This window comes from Herpailurus yagouaroundi, unplaced genomic scaffold (assembly GCF_014898765.1).
Source record: "Herpailurus yagouaroundi ecotype Mexico unplaced genomic scaffold, PumYag 100, whole genome shotgun sequence".
In the NCBI taxonomy this organism is placed as follows: Eukaryota; Metazoa; Chordata; class Mammalia; order Carnivora; family Felidae; genus Herpailurus; species Herpailurus yagouaroundi.
The window spans coordinates 84,265,497-84,288,478 of NW_024412391.1; the positions used below are offsets into that span (position 1 = coordinate 84,265,497).

The window sequence follows — 22,982 nt, forward strand, 5'->3', positions numbered from 1 at the left end:
TCAATTAATGTTGAAGGAATGAATAGATTAGTATATGAAATATGTTTGCCACAGGTTAATTTGAGGTTAATTTTAAACCTCAGAGCTTCTAATAGGAACGTATTAATAAAAGAAAATATCTGACAATAAGTTAAAATGCTTTGGTAAATATCTACTATGGAAACTTTAATTTTTTTTTTTTTTTTATGACTTTTAAAAACTATTCTCTACAGGGTTCAGTTTGGCAAAGACTTGGTGCCGATGTGACTGCAGTTGAGTTTTTAGGTCATGTTGGTGGAGTTGGAATTGATATGGAGATATCTAAAAACTTTCAACGCATCCTTCAAAAACAAGGATTTAAATTTAAATTGAATACAAAAGTTACTGGTGCTACCAAGAAGTCAGATGGGAAAATTGATGTTTCGTAAGTATGCTACATTTGGTTTTGATATGATATCCTTAAGAAAAACACTCCTTTTGCAGAATCAGATTTGGTTAGAACTTAGGGCCATCTTACTGCTTAGTATAACTCGATATTGCTTATTAAATCAGTTGATGCTAGGAAAATTAACCCAGTGTTCTCACTGTAATGTGATTTCTCATAGTATACATTCAGAAATATTTAAACTCTCAATGTTCAGTGAAACTCAGTATTTTTAGATCTATGTGGAAATCCATAATATTAGATTGCTTACTATTGATAGACCTCCAGGGGATATGTACAGTTTTTCATTGCCTGACTCTTGTTAGAATTGTTGGCAACACTTGAGAAATGTCTGGTCTTAATTTCTAAGTCTGTGAGTTTTTTATGTTGATGTGTGTTTAATAGTCATACACTGTTCATTGTCTAGTATTGAAGGCGCTTCTGGTGGTAAAGCTGAAGTCATCACGTGTGATGTGCTCTTGGTTTGCATTGGCCGACGACCCTTTACTCAGAATTTGGGACTAGAAGAGCTTGGAATTGAACTAGATCCTAGAGGTAGAATTCCAGTCAATACCAGATTCCAAACTAAAATTCCAAAGTAAGTTGGATAGTTAATTGCATTTTCAAAAATGTTTTAATTTATTTCAAACACTGTTTTGAAAATCTGACTTTTGCCACGCTTAAAACATGCCATTGGCTTTGGGGAAGAATGGTAAACTTCTGTGTGAAAACAAAACTAACGGAAGTTTTTCATTACCCAAAGACTAGAACCTGAACTCACAGATCTATGAAGAGCTGTATTTTAATTTTTTTTTTTTCAACGTTTTTATTTTTTATTTTTGGGACAGAGAGAGACAGAGCATGAACGGGGGAGGGGCAGAGAGAGAGGGAGACACAGAATCGGAAACAGGCTCCAGGCTCCGAGCCATCAGCCCAGAGCCTGACGCGGGGCTCGAACTCACGGACCGCGAGATCGTGACCTGGCTGAAGTCGGACGCTTAACCGACTGCGCCACCCAGGTGCCCCGAAGAGCTGTATTTTATATACTTATCGGTTATTTAATAACTAGAGACTTTTATTTTTATTACCACGGCATGACTGAAGATGAGTATCTGTGGTGGCCGAAGTTCACCATGTTTCTTTTCATCTGTGCGGTAGCATCTATGCTATTGGTGATGTGGTTGCTGGTCCGATGCTGGCTCACAAAGCGGAGGATGAAGGCATTATCTGTGTTGAAGGAATGGCTGGTGGCGCTGTGCACATTGACTACAACTGTGTCCCATCGGTGATTTACACGCACCCTGAAGTTGCTTGGGTTGGCAAATCAGAAGAGCAGTTGAAGGAAGAGGTAATTATCTTTTTTTTTTTTTTAAGTTTGTTTATTCTGAGAGAGATTGCAAAGCGAGTGGGAGAGGGGCAGAGAGAGGGGGTGAGAGAGAGAGAATCCCAAGCAGCCTCCGCACTATCAGCAAGAAGCCTGATGCGGGGCTTGAACTCACACCATGAGATCATGACCTGAGCCAAAGTTGGACGCTTAACCAACTGAGCCACCTAGGAGCCCCAAAAGAAGAGGTTATTCTGAGGTAGTTGTACTGTATAGCGTATGAACTGTGTTAATGACCCTGGTGGCTGAGAATCATTTTATTATTGCATTAATGCATTGTGAAATTATGTAGAAGTTATAGCTTCTATACTTTTCCCTTTGTTAGTAGCATAGAGGAGATCACTCACTTGCCTGTATTCAAATAGTAATTCCAGAGCTTTTTAATTTCCCTTGAAATATCCCCAGGTAGACTGGCATTTGCATTTGCTTATGTTTGTACTCAAACTGTGTCTCATTAGCAAGAGGCTTTGGTCTTGCCTTCAACACGCTCTGAAGAATTGCCTTCTTGGGGCTTATTTTCTGAAGAAATGACGGATGGTTTCACCAATGGGAATGCGTTGTTTCAGAGTTGACATAGGTTTTCCTTTTCTGTCTCTCCCAGGGCATCGAGTTCAAAGTCGGCAAGTTCCCCTTTGCTGCCAACAGCAGGGCGAAGACCAATGCTGACACAGATGGCCTGGTGAAGATTCTGGGACAGAAATCCACAGACAGGGTACTGGGAGCACATATTCTCGGGCCAGTGAGTATTCTAAGACCCCACATCCCATCGTGATTTCTGGAAAGCGTTGCTGTGTAGATGAATTTAAAACCATCTGCTGTTTACATCCTGAGTTTTTTATTTACCGGCAAACATTTGTGTGTGGTTTCTGATAAGGCAGCACTCAGTCTTGGCCGTCACATCATCAGCTTTCCATACCGCAACTAAGGTTATCCTTTTAAAACCTACACCAGGCCCTGGGCCTGCCTAACACTCTCCAGTGGCCCTTTTCAGCTTTGGGCTGTTATATCCAAGGCCCCACTAAATCTGGTCCTGTCTGCCTTTGACCTCATGTCTTCTCACTGTTGCCTTTTGCTCATTGATTCCCTGTCTTGTGGGCCTTCTCTTAGGTTGTTAACAGGCCAGTGTTGCCAGGTTAGAGCCCTTGGGCTTGGAGAACCTGTTGTCTGGAGAGCTGGGCCTCCCGGGCTTTGCATGAGTGGCTCCTACAAGGTCTCAGCTCACGTGGCGCCTCTGAGAGAAGCCTTTCCTACCACTGAATCTGAAGTATGGCCTCCCCCAAGGTATCCAATGTAATCATGATGATAGGCCACTCGAGCGCTTACTCTGGAATACGTTTTTCTGAATACATTCAGTAACTTTAGTTTTCCCAATTCTGGGAGGTAGGAGTCACTGTTCCCATTTCTGAAGTGAATAAATGGAATGAAGCACACAGCATGAGCACTTAAGGTAGTAAGTGGTAGGATTTGAAACCAGGCCAGCTGGCTCCAGAGCCCAGGCCCTTAACTTCCGTGCCACCTTTTCTGTGAAGCTTTTCCTGACTGAGGCTTTGGTTAACTGCTGTAATAGCAAATCTTGTTAGCTTGTAGTTTTTGCCTTGGGACATAAACGACTTCTTGGTTTATTATTTTCAAGGGTGCTGGTGAGATGATAAATGAAGCTGCTCTTGCGTTGGAGTATGGAGCATCCTGTGAAGATATAGCTAGAGTCTGCCACGCGCACCCGGTAATTACCAGCAGCGTACGGAATAATGCCTACCTAGATTTTCGTCTCACCTGCAAATAATTTGCTTTGTAATTTGAAATTTCTTCCTTTACAGACCTTATCAGAAGCATTTAGAGAAGCAAACCTGGCTGCATCATTTGGCAAATCAATCAACTTTTAAAATAGAAGATTCTATTTTTCTGAAATCTCCTGGGAGCTTTTGTAGAGGTCACATTTCTGAACAGGAAATGCTCACAGCTCCAAGAATTTCTAGGACTGAATTATGAAACTTTTGGAAGGTTTTAGTAAGTTTGGACGGAATGGAATAATCTCATCTATTTTAAATAAATTTAATATTTTGTTTCAGCACATTAATATTGGAATAAGAAGCTACTTATAGTAGCTTCCTGGAACATTTTCTTCAACCCATATTTTCATGCTGTTTCTGAAAAATTCACCTTCACTAAATTTATGTTATGTAGCTTTTAATCTCTGCTATTGGAAAGTTGGATTTACTTACATGGATGGAGCTGGAGGTAGGGTATGTGAACCAGCCGTGTTTGATGCAAGGTGATCAAGTTATTTTAAACTTGGTTTTCATATTGGAAACAGAGTTAGTCATTAGAATAAGGTTAAAATATGTATAAACCAAACCAATGTAAATAAATGGTCTCTCACTTGTTTTATTTAATCCCCAAATTCTTACGGTTTAGAGGTAGAATGTTTAAATTTTTAAGGACCCACTGAGGTCTACAGTCTGTAGTTAGTTATCCAAATTAAGGAGATACATCTGTGAAATTCAAATATTAAATGAGGACTCATGTATTACAGCAGGGAATGAAAATCCAGAAATAAACAGTCTTAAATATACATTTACTGGTTGTTTTGAATGGATATCAAGATGGTCCTAGTTCTTCTCTGACTACCGCTAGTGTATATTCTTATTTCTCTTTATTGTTCCTTTTAGAGGCCCGGATGTATCTTTTTACCACACTGGGGGACAACTGTAAGGTCATTACCTTTACGTCTGTGTTAGTGATTCCAGCTCTATGTGGAACATAGACTTTTGGAGACATAGCATATTTAGTCTGCTGTCTTCTATGGATTTCCAGTGTGTCCGTGGCTGGGTAAATGACTATTTCTTTGTATTTGTTGACTTAATGTTTAAAATGGCCATTGCTTGGGGCGCCTGGCTGGCTTAGTCCATAGAGCATGCGACTCTTGACCTCATGGTTGTGAATTCGAGCCCCACACTGGGTGTAGAGGTTACTTAAAATCTTTGAAGGAAAAAGTGAAATGGCCATTTCTCAAATAATTAAATGTTAAATGGGCTTTTGCATATTTTAACTAAATTTAAGTATCATTTCAGATAAGTACTTCTTAAATTTAGGTAAGTGTATTCTGAAAAGGAAAAGAAAGTATCTTGAAGTAGAAGAAATATGTAAACTAGATACTTGATTGCAATTTAAAGATCACAGTCTAAGGAAAATTTAGAATGTAGTCTATCAGCAGAAAGCTGTGTGGAGTAAGATACCGTCAGTATCTTGTTACTGAAAATGCTCAGTAGTCTTCAGGTTTTACTGGCATCACACACATAGTGGGTCCCATCTCCCTTTTTCTTCCTACGTCCAGTAGTCGTAGATTGTGGTGCGGTCATTATGAATGTGACATCGTAAAGGCTCTGGGTTGTTACCTACCTCTGAAAACTAGGGAATTTTTCTTCAGTAGGCAGTTAACGTGACTAAACTCCCAACTCCAAGTTTGTTGTCTTAGCTGGGGGCAGAGGCCAACCAGAGGTCGGGCAGATTGTATGTGCAGTTGGGTGGCCCTCCCCACCGTGCCATGCTCTTCTGGGGTTCTTTCCTCCTATTTCAGTTCTCATTGCCCCAAACTCAGTCCTTCCGATCCTGTAACCAGAAAAACTTGGCTTCTGCCCAAGTTGCCACTTCCTGGGACCTACCCTCAAGTGAAAAGCCGTTAAAAATGGGAATCACACCCAGTGCTGTTCTTGGTCACCTCCCTTGTACCGTCTGCCTGCTTCTGGTTGCTCTCCCGGACCTGTACTTTTTAAAAATGTGTATATTTTGTCCAGAGTTTGCATTTGATATTAGGAGGGTTGGCCTGATATGTGCTACTTTGCCATTATTGGAAATGACCTCTTGTGTCTTAAAATCTGAAATCCCTATCTTATGTGAAGTGCCAGTTTATTTAAACTTCAAAACCTGTCCCCTCCTCTAGGGAAAAAGTTTCTAATTAGGGAATAGTGAAATAGAATTTAATTTGAAGTCTTAGCTGTAGAAACAAAATGGTTACATATATCTAGGTGGGAACAAAGTTGTGGGTGTAAAACGAATTTTAAATATTCACTTACTAAGTTCTCAATATTTTCTTGGCTTGTGAAGGGTGTGACTCAGTTGTCCAGTTCATTGAGCTGATTAAAATGAGTGATTTCAAAGTGAGTCTTTAAACTGAAAAGGAATGAATAGTAAACAAAGTACTTAAAATTAAGGAAAGAGAACAGTTGCTCTAGTAGATGATGAGGTGAAACTACTTGGCTAGGTATTGGGATCTCTCCTTAAAGAAAAATGACATCATTGCCTTGAGGGAGGAAGTTGCCTTGTTTGAATTAGGTCCGTTTAGCTTCTGTTCGGGCCTTAGCTTCAAACGCAGCTGTGTCGTGTGTGGGGGTGGCTGGTAGTGGTACATGGCCATGGCCTTGCTGTAACGAGAATGTGTGAGAAAACCACTTGGGGCCTGTTGTTACCCAGCTAGCTCGGCTGTGAAGTTGACGCAGGTCTGGCGGTACTCCCACTATTTTCTTTAGTGTGTGGAATGGTCGTCCTGTGATTGTTTTGGCCTCACCTGCAGATTGCCGTGGAGAATCTTTAGTCTGTGAAATCTAATAAAGAACAATATAAAGGTGAGCACTTCCAGCACCCGTTTGTACTGTGCCCTGCTCAGCTGGCGGGAACAATGTTTATATCCGGCTGCATACAGTTTAAACCCTCCCCTCACCATCTACAGTAGGGCCGGGATTGCTAGCCCTTAAAAGCCACAATTTACCCTCCTCATTCTCTAAAAATTGCCTTCTGTTCTCTTTCCCAGACCGAGGAGTATTTAGAGGAGTTTCGGAGATTGGATTTCCTGAGCAGCCATTGAAATGGTGAAGGTGGTTCAGGCTGTAGCCTTTCTCCTCCCCTCCACTTGGGAGTCCCACGGGGAGGTGATTTCGGGGGCAGATTTGTGGAGGATATTGACGTAGCAGACAGATTACAGCCTGTTTACAGACAAAACAGAAATCGGGGTCCCAGAGGCAAGTGGCTTGTTTATAAATCCATCTGTACATTGAAAATGTTTTTGGTTAAAGGGATTCCTGAACACTAAATCAGTAAAACAATGTAAGAAGAATACTCAGTATAGATTTATACAAAAGCACTGTACTTTATTTAACTCCATACAAAATGTGGTGATTAAAAACATTAAATAGGTAATCAGTTTTAGTTTTGAAGATCATTGTCAGTTTTTAAAATGTAGCTATTTTACTTTGGTCACCTCAGCCACCTTGCAGCCCTTTGTTACAAGCAGGTGCTGTAAACAGCAACTTTCTGGCTTATATCCTTGAGGAGCGAACGGACTTCTCCTTCCAGTCTTACTAATTCTTGAGCTTTATCTTCTAAATATTTTTGATTGTCCTCATATTTTCTTTCTAAATCTGTGGCAGAGAAAAAGAAAAAAGTCTGAGCAATTTATTCTAGGTTGACCTCAATCTAACAGTGCTCGTTGGATTTCCACCTTTTTAATAGAAGAAACTTTACGGGTGTCCTTATTGTTAAATACGTCCTGAAAGCAGGAGCCTAAGCCCTACCTTTCAGGAGTTGCAGCTTGCTGTTTGCTTGAGCCAAAAGTGTTTTCGCTTCATTTTGTAGCATTTCAGCTTTTCTTCTGGCATCAGCTGACTCTTCAGTTTTTTGGGCAATTAATTTTTCTACTTTCTTATACTTTTCATCAACTTCACCATCCAGAGCCTGTAGTTCCATCGAGACACAAAGAGGTGATAAATGTAATCTCGGACATTAAGAGCCCAGTGTAATTGGAGCAACCTTGGAACCGTACTCAGGCGTTGAGCTATTCAGTGTAAATATGTTGAAAATATTGTGGAACAGTGAAATTAAATATAACACTAACATGAGTTTTTAAACTCCCGTTTGGAGTTGAAAGCAGGTCTCTAGGGCTAAGCCTTTAGGTTAGCACTTTTCTGGAGATGTTATAGGACAGTTATATGGAGGTAGAGAAGTATATTTTTCTCTAAAGTAGATTTGCTGAGATCTAATCACTTAGATCTCAGACAAGGGCCATCTGGATCTGGACCCGGGTGCGTAGAGAGTTAAGGAAGGAGAGGGGAGACTAGCATGCACACAGGGCACGGGGGGGGCGAGGAGCTGTGAAACTGAAAAGGCACCACAAGTGCTGCTTTTGGGGAACACGGTTCCAACAACAGCCATTTGATAGAGGGATTTCATTTCAGGGTTTTCTTCTTACTGTAATCAAGTGCTATCTATATTTTTGCAAAAATGCTCTGTAAAGACTGCTTGAGAGATTTATGCTCTCAGAGCTGCAAGAAAGTACAAACCATGACAGAAAAATGAACATGACAGAACACTTTTCTGTTTTGTTCTCTTCCCTAACCAGACGTCAAGGGTTGAATGCTCCCCTCAGAAGTTTAAAAGGTTCCTTTGGAGAGAGACATTTGCCCACTAAACATGTTTCAGTGATAACTTGGCTTCTAATGACAAATGGGAATCCTAGGAGACCTTCTCTGCAAAATACAGCACCTTCCAGCGAGAAGAAGGGGTGAGGTTTAGTTCCCTGCCAGCTGTTCTGGTGTGAACCCCTTAAGCTTTTTCTACCCTGCTTTTAAAGGCCAGGTAATTACGCCATAAAGTACAAGCTCAGTACGCCGGTTTTAAGACTTCTGCCCCTGGGGAGCCTGCATGGCTCAGTCGGTTGATTTCAGCTCAGGTCATGATCTCACACAGTTTGTGATACTGAGCCCTGTGGCAGGCCCTGCACTGATGGCGTGGAGCTTGCTTGGGATTCCCTCCCTCTAAATCTAACAGTTAAATAATAAAAGACTCCCCCCCCACCCCCGCCCCCAAGTTACTTTCATTTTTCTGCACCCTTATCCAAGTTTGGATATGCGGGCTTAGGTCACGCTTACTGGACACTTCCATATCCACTCCCACCCTTTCCATCTGTGTCTCTAAAGACTGTTGTTTCAAAACCGGTCACTTGGGATGTTTCTGATAGGTCCACATCCCTTACTAATCCCAGGGAAGGCGGTTGAGGAGGCTTATTGCTCCTTTACAAAACACAGCTGTGAAGTCACAAGGATTTACTTACCTTCTTAACATCATCCGCACTTTGTTTCACGGTGTATACTACTTTCTCAATATATTCTGCCTCCCCAGAGTTCTGGGCAGCCTTCCGTTTCAGTTCTTCCACATTCCTCTCAAGCTCGCTGATGCGCTGGGAGGCGTTGAGCAAGTTCTCCTCCGAAGCCGCTGTTTCCGACTCAATCTACAAGTACAATGTCAGTCACCCAGCAAGCCATCAGTAAGCGATAGGACGTGCTATGAATACGAGTTTACAGGAAGATTAAAAGGCCACTCTGCCGTTTCACTTTAGACCAAAAGGAAAATATAGTTTCAGGAAAGCTTATAGAAAGTGCCCATCTTTATTCTTAATTCTGATGATCTAGGCTGAAATTAATGTAAAATTCTTCACTGAACCACCCCCAGACAGCTTGATGTGTTGAGAAAGCATTTTAAGGACACCTGCAAACTTTGGCAAATCAATGTTCACAAATAAGCAGATGTGAGGCAAAGGATTGCCACATAAATTTCCCAATTACTGTGGGTGGGAAAATGAGTACTCCCAAGTCACCTTTAGTTTTTCCTGTCAGCCCTAAATCTTAAACTCCAAGGGGCACCCGGGTGGCTCAGTTAAGCGTCTGACTCCGCTTAGGTCATGATCTCACAGTTCATGAGTTTGAGCCCCCCCCCCCGAACTCTGCTGTCAGTACAGAGCCTGCTTTGGATCCTCTGTCCCCCTCTTTCTGCCCCTCCCCTGCTCCCACGTGTACTCTCACAAAATAAACATTAAAATATATTAAACTCTAGTGGAGGTCATGGGTCTTCAGCAACTACCTGGAAAGTTGAGTGTTTTCAGGTAAGGCAGACCAGGAATGTTTCTGAAAACTTAAAAGTTACTGTAGGACTGTGAGAGGTCATGTAGTCTGGGGAAGTGACAGCTGGAACCTATAAATACTCAAAGTCATTTAGGAAAATCTATCTGGGTAACTGGTGAGGGTCCACATGTGATTGCTTTTCAAAGAATAATCAATGAACATCAATTTTTAACAGCTAGCCCAAGTAAGTAGTATGACCCATGACTGAAGAACCAATTTCACGGAGCACCATAGAATTAGGTCTGAATAATAGTGTCATAACTAAACTAAGGAGTCACTGTGGCTACATGGTAAAATTTGTAGGTATTTCATTCCAGATGATTCTTAACCTAAAAGCTCACCTATTAATTAACACAAAAGTATTCTTAGAGTATAGTTCTTAGAGGGTAAGCTCTATAGTTTTAAAGGAGTGAATAGTTTTTGACAACCTTTCATTAATAGCATAGTTTAGAGTTGCTTTTTCTTTCTTATTCTTAACCTAAAGTGCTTCCTGTCCCCCAGGGACCCCAGAAAAACAAAACCAGTTTTCACTTATATCATCAAGCCAAATATCCCACGTATGATTTGATTAAATCCAAACTTAGTAATTTTTTTTTTATCAAGTCACCTAAATTAAAGTTCATTAAAATGATAACAGCACAGTGAGAAATTTGAAGAACCCTAGAGATAGAAAAGTCAGAATCATCAAAGAGAACATAGTCTGGTGGGAAAGTGTCATAATTTTTTTCTACATTTGAACAAGTAAGGGCCTTTTGTTTACTCAAAATTAAGAAGGAAATGTGGCTGAAGGAACTGTCGAGTCTCAAGAACGATAGAGTAGGGGAAGACCGGTTTGTATCAACCAATGGTAAGAAAAGCAGGTTGAAAAACCACCTCCTAGGTTTTAAACATTATGGGTTGTTGGCTTGAGAAGGGCTGACTAATAGCATCTAATTTCAAAATATATTCTGAGAAGATGTGTAAGGATCACCTGAGTCCACTTTTTCCTCCATCTATTAAAAAAAATTTTTTTTTAATGTTTAGAGGGAGAGAGAGAGAAAGAGTATGAGTCGGGGAGAGAAAGAGTGTGAGATAGGGAGAGACAAAATCCGAAGCAGGCTCCAGGCTCTGAGCTGTCAGCACAGAGCTTGATGTGGGGCTCGAACCCACGGATTGTGAGATCATGACCTGAGCTGATATCAGATGCTTAACTGACTAAGCCATTCAGATGCCCCCCACCTCATCAATTTTGAGATCCTGGTCTTAAGTATGTAGGTTACTTTTGGGCTGCTTTATAGCAGAATGAGTTTTCTAAAACTAAATTTCGAAATTAATACTATCCTTCATACTATTAAATAGAGTCCTTGAACAGGAGACAAAAATATACGCTATCTTCCTTAGGCTTTTTGTAGGGGTGAACGTAAAGGGGGCCCTCATGTGCCAGTGTCTTCAGGGTCTTTTTCCCCACCCCTGAAAACACTTTTAGCATCTGTGCTGAGGGAGTAGTTCAGATTTATGTAAATTAGAGGAATCCTTTAGTGTTTAGTTGTAATGGTTTTCATGTAACTGTCAAATGCACTTTGATAGGGTTTATGTGCCTGTTTTCTCCCACGTACAGCAAGGATCTTACCGAAGTCAGCAGGTTCTGGGTTCCCTGGATGTCTTCATCTGCTTGTTTAATTGCTTTCTCTGCTGCAATCTGGGCCTTTTCTGCTTCCTCCAGAGCCTCCTTGACCATGTCTGCAGTGACTTTAACATCAGTTGCACTTTTGCTGAGGAAAAGAATGAGACAATCTATGTGAAAAAGTACTTCCTCTTGGGGCATTTAAAAATACCTTTCTTTCCAAGAACAGCCTTTTTGGAATCAATCAGAGGGACTCATACAGGTCACACTTAGAAATTTCACTGGTTGAAGAAATCCCTTTTACTCCCTGCTAGATACACAAAATAAACCCCCTAAATGCCACAACGTCTTCAGATACCTGGCTCTTTTAGCTTCTTCTAGCAACATCTCCGCTCTGGCAATGTCAGCAGCGCTTTGCTGTAGAATAACCTCTACTTGAGAAAGGCTTTCAACTCGCTCCCGAATGTCTTCTGTCAAGTTCTGTAACTGCTCTGGGGTGCTGGGCATTTCCATTTTCAGCACTTCGTTAGCAACTGCTTCAATGCTGTCCAAATCAGCACTATCCTCTGTCAAAAGCAAAGATGTCCCCATAAAGAGGTGAAAGTCACAGATGGTTAACATAGTCACTTCTGGTCACCCACCAGGTGAAGAGCATTCTGGGGCGACATCAAGACATACACATAGTCTGTTTAAGAACTTCTAGTCTCGTTGAGTAGTTACACATGGAAAAGTTAACTACTAGAATTTGCCCGTAGGCTGAGAAAGGAAAGTCATCGTGGGGGATGAGGAACTGATCAAGTTTTGAAGGATAATAGGATTTGGAAGGACAGAGAGGGACATCTTTGGATGGAGAGACTGTATGGGCTGAGCATGTCATGTGAAAGTCAAACAGAGTGAATGGTCCTGATTACAGAAAAGAGGACCCCAGGATGTACATCTGGGACTTGATTCTAAAAGGCAATGAAAACTTTTAGTTGGGGTTGGCAGAATAGCTAGGAGACTATTATAAATGCAGATGTAAGGAACTCATATTCCTTGTACAAATGATCTGAATTTTGGAAATTACCAAAAAGGGGAAAATCCAGTCAGAGAAGCAAGAGAATCAGATTGTGTATTATCAAAGAAGCCAAAGGATTTCAAATGTCAAATGTGAAAGGTGGTCGAAAAAATGCTCAAGAGGTTAAGCTTTAAATAGGTCACTGATTGAAGGTTTTTTGATTTTCTTTTTCACTGTTAATATAAAAATGGACCCCCTAAGGATTTGAGCACAGGAAAATATTTGATCAAGCGATGGCTTCCACAGGATGTTTCATAAGATACCCGTAGGATATCACTGGTTCCTTTCTTATTCCCCATTTTCCTGCTAACAGAATACTGATTTTGTTCAGGCACCTACCTCTAAGGTAAGGTAAACCTAGCAACTCAAGAGTTAAATGCAGATTGGCATGCCAGTTAGGGTAATCCCATTCTGTTTGCCAGTGACATTTCTGCATCGGCATGGGATGCATTTCTGGCCAGTGAGATTATGGAGAGGACTGCTCACCGCTTCTGGGGAAGATTTCCTCCCTTTAAAAAAGGTACAGTGGGAATAGGTGGGGTCTCCTTCCATTAGATATTATTGAGTATTTATGTGAAGTCTGAAATTTTGGCAGCCACCTTGTAACCAGGAGGAGCCAGCCTGACAGCAAACCTGATATTCTTACTCCCTGGGTCCCAGAACCATGGAGCTATCCTACTACTGAACTTGTTATGTGATATAATATGCATCTCTATTGATTAAGTCCATTTCACTTAAAAGTTTTGTGTAACTAGAAGCCAAAACCTTCCTTACTAGTTACACTTAGATGGTTGACCAGAAACATGCGCTGAACCACCAATTCTAGAGATTTTCTTCCTCTAGATACAACACTAAGGGATAGAGCTAACCATAAATACAAGATCCTGTAAATGACAGGATTACAACGCTTTGCAGGCAATGTCAAAATAAGCCACTATTCTAAGGATCTAGTGACATTCTATGTAATCTAGAACAGATTCCAAATTCAGTTCTCACACTATGGGTTTGAATTCCCGATTTCCTACTTGGGTTTCCCATCTGTGTCTGCACAACATCAGAGATTACTTACGTGCACATAAGCTTAAGAAATGCCAACATTTGTTAACATGAACTTTGTTTTGGTTTGGGAAATGTTACTTTTTATTCCCAAGCAGAAATTGATGTTATCTAAAACGCAGACCTGAATCCTGGTCTCTCAAACACAGACTCTTAGAAAACAGTTTTTAGGGGTGCTGTGGCTCAGCCAGGTAGGTGTCCAACTTTAGCTCAGGTCACAGTCTCACGGTTTGGGTTGTGGGTTCCAGCCCTGCACTGGGTTCTCAGCACAGAGCCTGCTTCAGGTCCTATGTCCCGACCTCTCTCTCTGCCCCTCCCCTGCTCGTGCACCAGCGCTCTTTCTCTCTCTCAAAAACAAACATTTTTTAAAAATGGCTTATAGAAGCCTGACAAAAGTTAAAAAAAGTAAATAAAACCAGTTTTTATATTCCAAGATAGGAAGAAATATCTAAAAGTAAAATGAAAATAACTCCTTACGGGTCAAAAAGTTTCGGATTTGCTTGATCAGATTTCTCAGGTCCTCATTGCTCTTGTCCACTTTTTCTTTGGTGGCATTGGTTTTCTGCAGAACATCCTGAGCATTTTGTTTTGCCTCGTCTGCCCTCAGTTTCGCTTCAGAGACCTAAATAGGAGGAATAAATTACCCAGGGAACAGCTTCACTCTTTCTAAAGCAGACCAGAATACTATAAATGGTCCAGAAAATGATGCTGAGAAACTATGCATTTGGAATCCGGGCTTTTAAAAACAAATGCCTTTTCATTCAACCGCAGTGTATCCCCATAGAGGCTGGAAGTACTCAGTATACAGATTGCTACATGATAGTCTTCTACAGACAGGACTACGATATAAACATTTGTTCTAATGTGTTTAACTCCTCCAGAGCATCTGGTAGCCTATAAAATATTTTTTGGGGGGTACCAATATAAATATTTCAGTTAACTTTGTCACTTTGGAAAAATCAATGCTCAGTTCGTTGCTCGGGATGAGATTTTTACAGCACAGCTGAATGTATTCAGAAGACTGGCCCCCTGGTCAGTAACAGAATTATCTCAGATTACAGTCAGGAGGAGAAAGCACGTTCCTAAATCATCTCTGAACAAAACCGCCTCGTGTATTTCCCTGACCTCACAAAAACTTGAACTTTCCTATTTGATGGTGACACTCGCTTTTCATTTTACCATTTAGAACCGATTTCTCCCCTCCCGATCCTCCTCCAGTCGGTCACTGCGAGCAAACGCCAGGGCCGTCGGCCTAATTACCATCTTGGAGAGCTGCTCCACCTCGGCCAGGGCGCTCAGGACATCGCGGTCAAAGTCCATGGCTTTCTGCCAGGCACTGTGGGCGACCGTGACCAGGCCGCCGCAGCCGGGTCCCCCACACTTCTTCTCTCCTTCGTCAGTCCTGCAGTTCGGGCCGCCACACTCAGTCTCGGAACAAGAGGCCCCCGGAGGCGTCCCACAGGTCTGCAATGAGCCAAGAGGCAGGCACAAGCCTTCAGAGAGGGAGTCTGCAACAGCTGTGCAGGGCCTGGGTGGCCCGGGGGGCCCCAGAGAACATGTAGGTGGTCCTCAGCAAGGGTGCTGGAGAACACAGTGTTCAGGATGGAGAGAGGAGCCGAGAGCTCAGGAATCATGGCCAGGGAAGCCATGAAAACTTAGGATGCTTCGACAATACCTCCTGCCCTGATGAACTGGAATAGCATATGGGTGCTGTGTGGGGTGCAAATGTTATCTGCTGGGTCAAGTTGAAATCTGCCTAACATGGGAGCCAAAGAATGCTTCCCCTTGATCCTAGACCATTGGATTAAAACAACAAGAGGTATTAAACTTTTTTAGACCTGGCATCTGGTCTGCTTTGGTCAATAGGGTGACATAAAAGGCCCATTATCTGGCCTTTTAGTACCTTCAAATCTGGGGAAGACAGGCTCACTGTGCATAAAACAGCCAAGAATAGGTCAGGTACTATCAGGAAGAAGGAAAGCAGACAGAGGAGAGACGACTGACGGCTGCAGCTGTAGTTGGGGAAGGATGTCCTTGCTGTCTGGTGGGGTTTGAGCAGGGCAAGTGGGGGAACGTTCCAGACGTGAGAGGAAAACAGAAAACAGTAGGGGCAAAGGTGGATTTCACTTTTACAAAAAGCAACCCCCCATAATCCTCTGTCCCCAGACTTCTCCTCTTCCTTACCTACCAGAAACTTCCAAGGATCAGGGCCTGGCCACTGCATGCACATGCACACTGATAAATTACAAGTCTGCTGTGTGATGGGAAAGGCTGAGCAGGGAGCAAACTGCAGGACAGTCCTCTCATATTGAAAAGAGGCAGTGAGAAGCAGGTAATGCTCCCAAACAAGGAAGGTATTCTTTTTAAGAAATAAAGTAGGTTTTGAATAGTCAACTCCTTAGACTAATAATTTTCTGGTACTTATAATCCCATTAGATCTCAAATTAGCAAATCGTTTTGGGGCACCTGGCTGGTTCCGTCAGTTAAGCGTCCTTACCTACTTCAGCTCAGGTCATGATCTCACAGTCTGTGGGTTCGAGCCCCGCATCGGGAGCCTGCTTCAGATTCTGTATTTCCCTCTCTCTGCCTGGGGGGCCCCCCCGCTTGCGTTCTCTCTCAAAATACTTAAAAAAATAAGTCTTTCATGTAGCTGGCTTACAGAACATAAAATGCTTCAGAAAACAGTTTATTCTGCATTGCCATAGGAGAACATGAGCCGTAATCAAGAAGAGAAGCAGAAGGCCTCAGGGAGGCCTTCTAAAAACAACCTACGACACCCTAGGAGATCTGTTCTATTTCAACCCTGCAAGCAGGAAAAAAACCAGATGCAAAAACAAAGAACTGAAGGTACTCAAAAAACACAAAGGGACAAAAACCTCTCTACCCAAGAAATACCAGTATGGAACCTGTAAAGGGAGATCTCATAGGAGAATTAAATACCTCAGTGAGCGAACAGAAGCCAACTCATCCCTGGGCAGTTCACCCAATGGGAAAGCAGGTACCAGGAAGGGCCCCCATTCGTATGGCCTGATCAGGCAAGGGACCCTTCACGCCCTCCCTTCCTAGACACCTGTTGCAACAAGCAAACCTCCTGTAGCATGATCAGCTGCTTTCATTTTAGTTTGCGGAGGTTTTATCTGTGATTACTGGTTTTTACTAGAATTTGTAACGTAGGACTCAATCTTGGAAGGAAAGAGAGAATTGGCATTTCACGCCTATATGTAGTGACTTTGTGCCCTGTGAAGTTTACACGTTGCTCTGGGCCTCTATTTTTCTAATAAGCCACGACAGGAGTGATCCGCCTTACTCCCTCTTTCCACTAAATGCTATGACGCTTAATAATCTATCACCTTGTAGGCATCCATTACGTTGGGCACAATAGTCATGACAGCGTGTTTTTGCCAATTTCAGAGACAGTGAGATGGGGGGAAGGTGAGGAGGCCAGGAGGGAAGGGACTTGCACTAAAACCAAATCGTAAGGAAGCCTGAACCATTCGCGGTCTTCTGTGCACCACCTGCCTCCTGCTTTCTACTGTTCCTAAGCTAAGAGAGCACAAGCCTGAGTCTATAAACAATATGCTCCAAATTCTCCCAATAGGTATCCTTCCATGAAAAATGGTAAAGAAGCAAGAGGAAGAAAACAGGCAGAGTTTGGCTTTTTTTTGGCCCTCTGCCAGATTTTCATTAAACTCACTCCTCAATTTCATTTGGCTCCGGAGTTACTTTTTAAAAGCTTCTGGGAAATGAATCTACTTTCGAGGTTGGTCTCAAGGTTAATCTGCACCAGGTAAAGTTACTAGAACAAAGGAACATTTTTAATTTACACCCAGGGAAAAAATTCTTTTGCTCCTTTAATTTTTTTGAGGAAGCCCCACCACCCCCCCGCCCCCAAATATTCTTGAATGGCTCCACTGTGAAGGAGTTTGCATTTGGAATCAGAACTACGTGAAAAAGGGAGCACCTGGGTGGCTCAGTTGGTTAAGTGTCCGACCTCGGCTCAGGTCATGATCTCGCAGCTCGTGAGTTCGAGCCCCATGTCGGGTTCTGTGCTGACAGCTCAGAGCCTGGAGCCTGCTTTGGATTCTGTGTCTCCCTCCCCCTCTGCCCCTCCCCCGCTGTCTCTTGAAAATGAATAAACCTTCAAAAAAAATAATAAAGAACTATGTGAAAAAAAATGTCTACAGTTTAAAAAAGGTTAAAATCTGAATAAGAAGTCACCGATTCAATTTAACAGTCTGGTCTCCTATCCAAGTACTAACCAGGCCCGACCCTGCTTAGCTTCCGAGATTGGGCGGGTTCAGGGTGGTATGGCCGTAGATTCAATTTAACAGTCTGGGAAAGGAGTTTTGATTCTTTGTATCACAGAGGAACCGGCTAGCTGGACGTGGGGGAAGGTTGGAAAGGCACCCACTCTTGTTTTTATCTGGCTTGAAGGTGGATACCCATAGGGGGTCCAGAGACCTGAGGCCAGGTTCACTCCCACTGGTTCATTTGCAAAATGAACAGTACGACTGACAACACAGGGTGGGTTTCCTTCCTAATTTGCATCAGAGCCTGGAGACCAGACCCTCAAAACCTTACCATCTCGGCAACGGCTGAAAGGTCTAGACTCTGTAGTTTGCCTGCCAGTTCATCCAGAAGGCGGGCCTGTTCCTCTTGTTTTTCCCTGAACTGGGATTCTCGTTCCAACAACAACTCTTCTACTCTGTCCCGAGTGAGAGTCGACTGGTCCACAGTGCTGTTGGAATCTGTGGTGGAGGCGTTCACCCTCTCCTCTGCCTCTAGAGACATCTGGAAATACTTGGTGATGCTATCCAAGGCGCCTAGGGCATCAAATGAAATGGCCCGCGGTTAAATCTCTCGTCCTCGTGCCCGTAAGGGATGCCCGTATTTGGTGTCTTCCAGCCCTCAGTTTACTGTATGGTTTTGTTTTAAAACTCAAGGACCAAAATCTTTACGAAGACCTGGAACTTTCCTCTCCTGAGCAATGGCTACACTTTGTCCTATTAACAGCTATTTCTGGCCAAACATCTGGATGACAAATCAAGTCAATCATGCAGATGTCTGCATACAGGCAACTTTCCAGTTCTTTCTCAATAGCTAGTGGTGTCAGGCAGCCTGCAGATCACACGTCCAGATATATTTTAATCTTTTCTTAGTCATTTGACTATTTAGATCCACTCAAATGACTAGTATTACATATGTAAAACAGCATGGCATGTTTTGGCTTTAAGGACCTAGCCAGAAAAATAAATGATCATGCGTACAATAGGATGGTCAGTGCTATCTAACACTGCAGAAACTGTTCCCTGAATAGGCAACATTCTTGAATATAAAAGAATTTGCTGAAGTACCAATTTAATTTCCTAACTATTCAGAAGAGCCCATTTCCAAGAAAAGCCAAGGAGGTTAAACCATTCACTGAAAAAAGCCTGGAAAGGGATGCCATTCTCACACACGATGACTGCTGCTCACTCCATTGGCGTCTCCCTTTGTCTCTCTGTGCCCCGGCTCCCACATTTGTAAATGGGGACCGTAATCCTTACTTGTGCCAGAGACTCAATGAGAAAAATCTTTAAAATTACTAGAAAGCATTAACGTTTACTCTCAAAGTGCTGTAGTAAAAGGTTAGAGGGGGTTAAATCCTGTTGTCCAGGATTGCACATTGGCACAAAAAAATGCTCACCCCGAATATCTGAGTTTTTGATAAATTCCAACTGCTCAGCAAGCTCTTTCACTGTGTTGTCTAGGCTTTCTGCTTCTGTCTGTAGAGAATCTAGTTCTCTGGCCGTACTGTTGCTTTGGGAAGCTGTGTCAGACAATTTCACTTCTACTTGAGCCATCTTGTCTGTAACATCTTTGGTTAATTTCCTGTAAAGAGAAGGGTAAGTTTCTGGAAGTAAAAGCAACCAAAGGGGAATTCTGAAGTCTCATTTTTTTTTTTTTAACATTTTCTACAAATACTGTCCCCATTACTCTGTAACTTCAAACCAACTCAGTACTTTGTTAACTATTTACTTCCAAGTACTAGTTTTATTTTCTTCAACATTAGGAAGCTGTATCAAATCCACCAATTTTCCTTTCTTCGAAGACCTGGAAGAAAAGCCTAGAAGCGCCAATCAGCGGCGTTGTGGTGGATGCATCGGAAGAGGGATTCCGAACACCTGCTGTCTTCTGAGCAAAGGTCCAGAGCATGGAGTTCCTGCCCCGTATGTGGGCAGGCTCCAAACCCACACAACCCCAGAGCTCAAAAGACCTAACTGACGCCAGTGTAGAATTGTGCCTCCCAGCCACCTGCCAGAAAGGCTCTTCTCCAAACCTCAGGGATCCCCTTCAAGATGAGACATGCAGAGAGGAAGCCCCACAGCCACCAGGAAGACAAAGAGCCATCCACATGAGCTCTCCGTACATTCCACCTGAGCAAGGTCCCATCAAAGGAGCCTCCTCGTCCACCGACAAGCAACCCTTTTATCTTCCGTAAGAAAGAAGGTAGTTATCTCCCAGAATGGACTTGGAAACACATTTAGCTTTCACAATATTTCACTTGGAATCTAAACCCAACTGCATTCTCTTCCGTTTGTCACATCTCCAAAGCTGTATCTGAGGCATCTATTTGGATATTACTTATATATACAGTGTGTGTGTGTGTGTGTGTGTGTGTGTGTGTGTGTGTGTACATAGATAATCACAAAGAACATAATGTTTGAGAAGACCTTAGCTCTGGGCTTTACTGGGTCACCTAATTGAATATAACTGTCTCCTCAGGGAGGTAAGAGTCAGTATAAAACATGGGGAAGATGTACAAAGGCCAAAAGGCTGGGGGCCGTTAGAAAAATGCTATTTAAAGCGGAGATAAAAATCATGACCCGACTCAAAGGAAAAGTGCTTAAAAGGATTTGTAGGCTAAATTGCATTTTATAAACTCAACCTTCTTTTCCTGAGGCAATTATAATATAGTTTCTTTTCTCAGTGCTCTTTTATTCATGTGTTGGTTCTCAGCAGGCTTTCATTTCTTCCCAGGTCTCCTACAATGTTACAATTTTTAAAGGAATCGAATCTAACATTGTATATTTTTTAATAACAGCCACTTTGGATCCTAAGACCTGTGTCCTTGGATGTTGTGTTGACACAAGATTAATCAAACCAGTTTCCCTGAGCGATTACAATCTACCCGATTAGATGAATAGTGAGGGTAGAAACAGAGCCATTTCAGGAATGTAACCTCTCTTCTGGCAGGCTCTCAAAGGACACCCTGATTGTTTTGTTCTCCCTTAGGTGCAGGAGACTGAGGCCAAGAATCAGGTCCTAAGTGGCCTGCACTCGGACGACAGCCTTCTCAAGCTTGTCGCTACGTGTTAGGAGGCTGAGGGCACCACCGTCTCTTTAATGAGGTAAAATCCCTCACTGAATGCATTATCGCCCTGCAGCAGACATTTCCGAACGTTCTGTGTCCCGGACACAAGACCTCCAGCCTGGAATCAAGGACCCGTTACTTGAAACCTAGGAGGTCTAGGAAGGACCCCCCACAAGGTGCCTAAGCGCATGTCTGCTGTTCCCTTGCTGCTGTTTACAGCGCAGAGGTGAAAAGTCCATCTGTCTTCTCAGGCTGATTCAAGTCCCATGACACAGAAAATCTTACTATGGTTCTGTCATAACGTACAGTCACCTCAGTGTATAAGGATTTAGCTATGAAACAGTTCCCCTTGGGGCGCCTGGGGAGCTCAGCTGGTTGAGTGTCCAGCCAGCTCAGGTCATGATCTCACAGTTAGTGGGTTTGAGCCCCGCATCGGGCTCTGTGATAGATCAGAGCCTGGAGCCTGGTTCAGATTCTGTGTCTCCCTCTCTCTCTGCCCCTCCCCCGCTGGTGCGCTGTCTCTTGCTCTCTCAAAAATAAACGAAGGAAGGAAGGAAGGAAGGAAGGAAGGAAGGAAGGAAGGAAAAGAAAGAAAGAAAGAAAGAAAGAAAGAAAGAAAGAAAGAAAGAAAGAAAGAAAGAAAGAAAGAAAGAAAGTTCCCCCGTTTGGGGGGCCCGTTGTGGAAGAGTAGTTGCATTGTCTGGGAGCAGGAAACGTGCAGAAAAACGATCCCCCAGAAGTTCAGCACGACTCAGTTCTCTCTGCTCTCACTGGCAAAATCAACACTATGCAGAGAGCGTTACCCAGAGACGGGCTAAGAAGAGAATTTTTCACTGTAGAGAATTTGTTCAAATTAAATGAAGGAAGCTCTGCCCTAGTGAAGCTGCGGAGATCGCTTGGGAATCGGGGGTAACCCATCTCCTCGGGAGGAGAAAACCTCCCCTTGTATGCATTGTGCGTTTGGCAATGCCACGGTCACTTCACAGATCAGTCTTCTGCTGCAAGGTACAGACAAGGTACTGTCCTCCCCTGGTCCACAGGAGAGGAGAGAGACGCAGGCATAAGTGAGTCATGCAAGTTCTCAAGCCAGCGAGCAACCAAACCACGGCTCCGTTACGGATCCTTGGTTTCCGGACTCAAAGCTCCTGCCATTCTACTCCCTTGCAGCGCTGGCTACAAAGGGGGGCAGTGGCTCTAACACGCTTTGTCAATGTTCACTTGCCCCATGCCCGGAGTAAAGGCTGCCGGGAAGCCAGTGCCCAGCATCTGTTTTCACTCACGGGACGAACCACACCTTCCAATGGAGGCACCCAGCGGTCATGTCTGCCCTTTATTCCCCAAGTGGAAACACTACCGTGGGCGCCTTCTCTGGCTCAGGAACTACTTACTCTGCTTCCTCAAAGAGATCCCCGATGTTCTTCAGCGGCTCCGTGGCTGGGCTCTGGGCCAGGATGTCTCTGATCTCATTGACTTTCTTCTCCACCGAGTCCACAGTCTCCCGGTAAGGCCCAATCACGCCGCTGATCTTCAGGGCCTTGGCTTTCTCCAGGAACTTCTGGGTCCGATTGGTCAACTCGGCGACGATCACATCCCACACGGCAAAGCACTGGTGGCAGGGAGTGCAGTCGGGGAAGACCCCCGAGTACCCGCGTGTGCATTTGTCACAGCGCGGGCCCTCGACACCCTCCACGCAGACGCACCGGCCGGTGGACTGGTCACACTGTGGTGTCTCGATGCCCCTGGGGTCACAGTCACAGGCTAGGAGGGAAAGAGCAGTGCCCTGTGATCCCCTAGATCATGAACCTCAGCGACAAGACCTGGCATTCAGAATCCTCAGTCATGTTACAACGGGAAGGCGTCAACCGGGCAGTTTACCAACGGCTCTGGTGGAGACTAGACCAGCCTCCTGGAGCGCGTGTTACCCTGACACCCGCTAACCCCTTTACAGCGACAGTATTGATTTTTCTCCAGTCGACACTCATGGTACCCAGCAGCGCAGAAATAGTTTACGTGCCTGTCACTGAACTCTCACGATAACCCGACGGGACGGGGGACCTGCCCCAAGTCTCACACCAAGGAAACGGCCGGGCCCGGATTCCAGTTGAGCACATTACAACTCCCATCCGCTCTTAACCTCTGGCCTGCCTCTGCCTCCCTCTTACTCTGACTCCCCCCC

General features: G+C 43.6%; 2 protein-coding genes across 2 annotated transcripts in view; one reads left to right on the forward strand and one right to left on the reverse strand.

Annotated features, from left to right (window-relative positions):
• DLD (dihydrolipoamide dehydrogenase) overlaps positions 1-4,358 on the forward strand; it is a 35,056-nt gene extending 30,698 nt beyond the window's left edge. Inside the window, exons 9-14 of the mRNA XM_040472950.1 lie at positions 213-403; positions 831-1,001; positions 1,562-1,751; positions 2,389-2,526; positions 3,421-3,510; positions 3,605-4,358. Of these exons, the coding sequence (XP_040328884.1) occupies positions 213-403; positions 831-1,001; positions 1,562-1,751; positions 2,389-2,526; positions 3,421-3,510; positions 3,605-3,670 (846 nt within the window). The 3' untranslated portion in view covers positions 3,671-4,358. The remainder of the gene's footprint in view (positions 1-212; positions 404-830; positions 1,002-1,561; positions 1,752-2,388; positions 2,527-3,420; positions 3,511-3,604) is intronic.
• A 2,548-nt stretch (positions 4,359-6,906) lies between these two features.
• The window catches only part of LAMB1 (laminin subunit beta 1), a 74,527-nt gene continuing 58,451 nt past the window's right edge, over positions 6,907-22,982 (reverse strand). Inside the window, exons 24-33 of the mRNA XM_040472945.1 lie at positions 22,195-22,564; positions 19,139-19,323; positions 18,034-18,275; positions 14,713-14,916; positions 13,930-14,074; positions 11,698-11,905; positions 11,346-11,487; positions 8,890-9,066; positions 7,355-7,514; positions 6,907-7,201 (exon numbers count right to left, since the gene is read on the reverse strand). Of these exons, the coding sequence (XP_040328879.1) occupies positions 7,065-7,201; positions 7,355-7,514; positions 8,890-9,066; positions 11,346-11,487; positions 11,698-11,905; positions 13,930-14,074; positions 14,713-14,916; positions 18,034-18,275; positions 19,139-19,323; positions 22,195-22,564 (1,970 nt within the window). The 3' untranslated portion in view covers positions 6,907-7,064. The remainder of the gene's footprint in view (positions 7,202-7,354; positions 7,515-8,889; positions 9,067-11,345; positions 11,488-11,697; positions 11,906-13,929; positions 14,075-14,712; positions 14,917-18,033; positions 18,276-19,138; positions 19,324-22,194; positions 22,565-22,982) is intronic.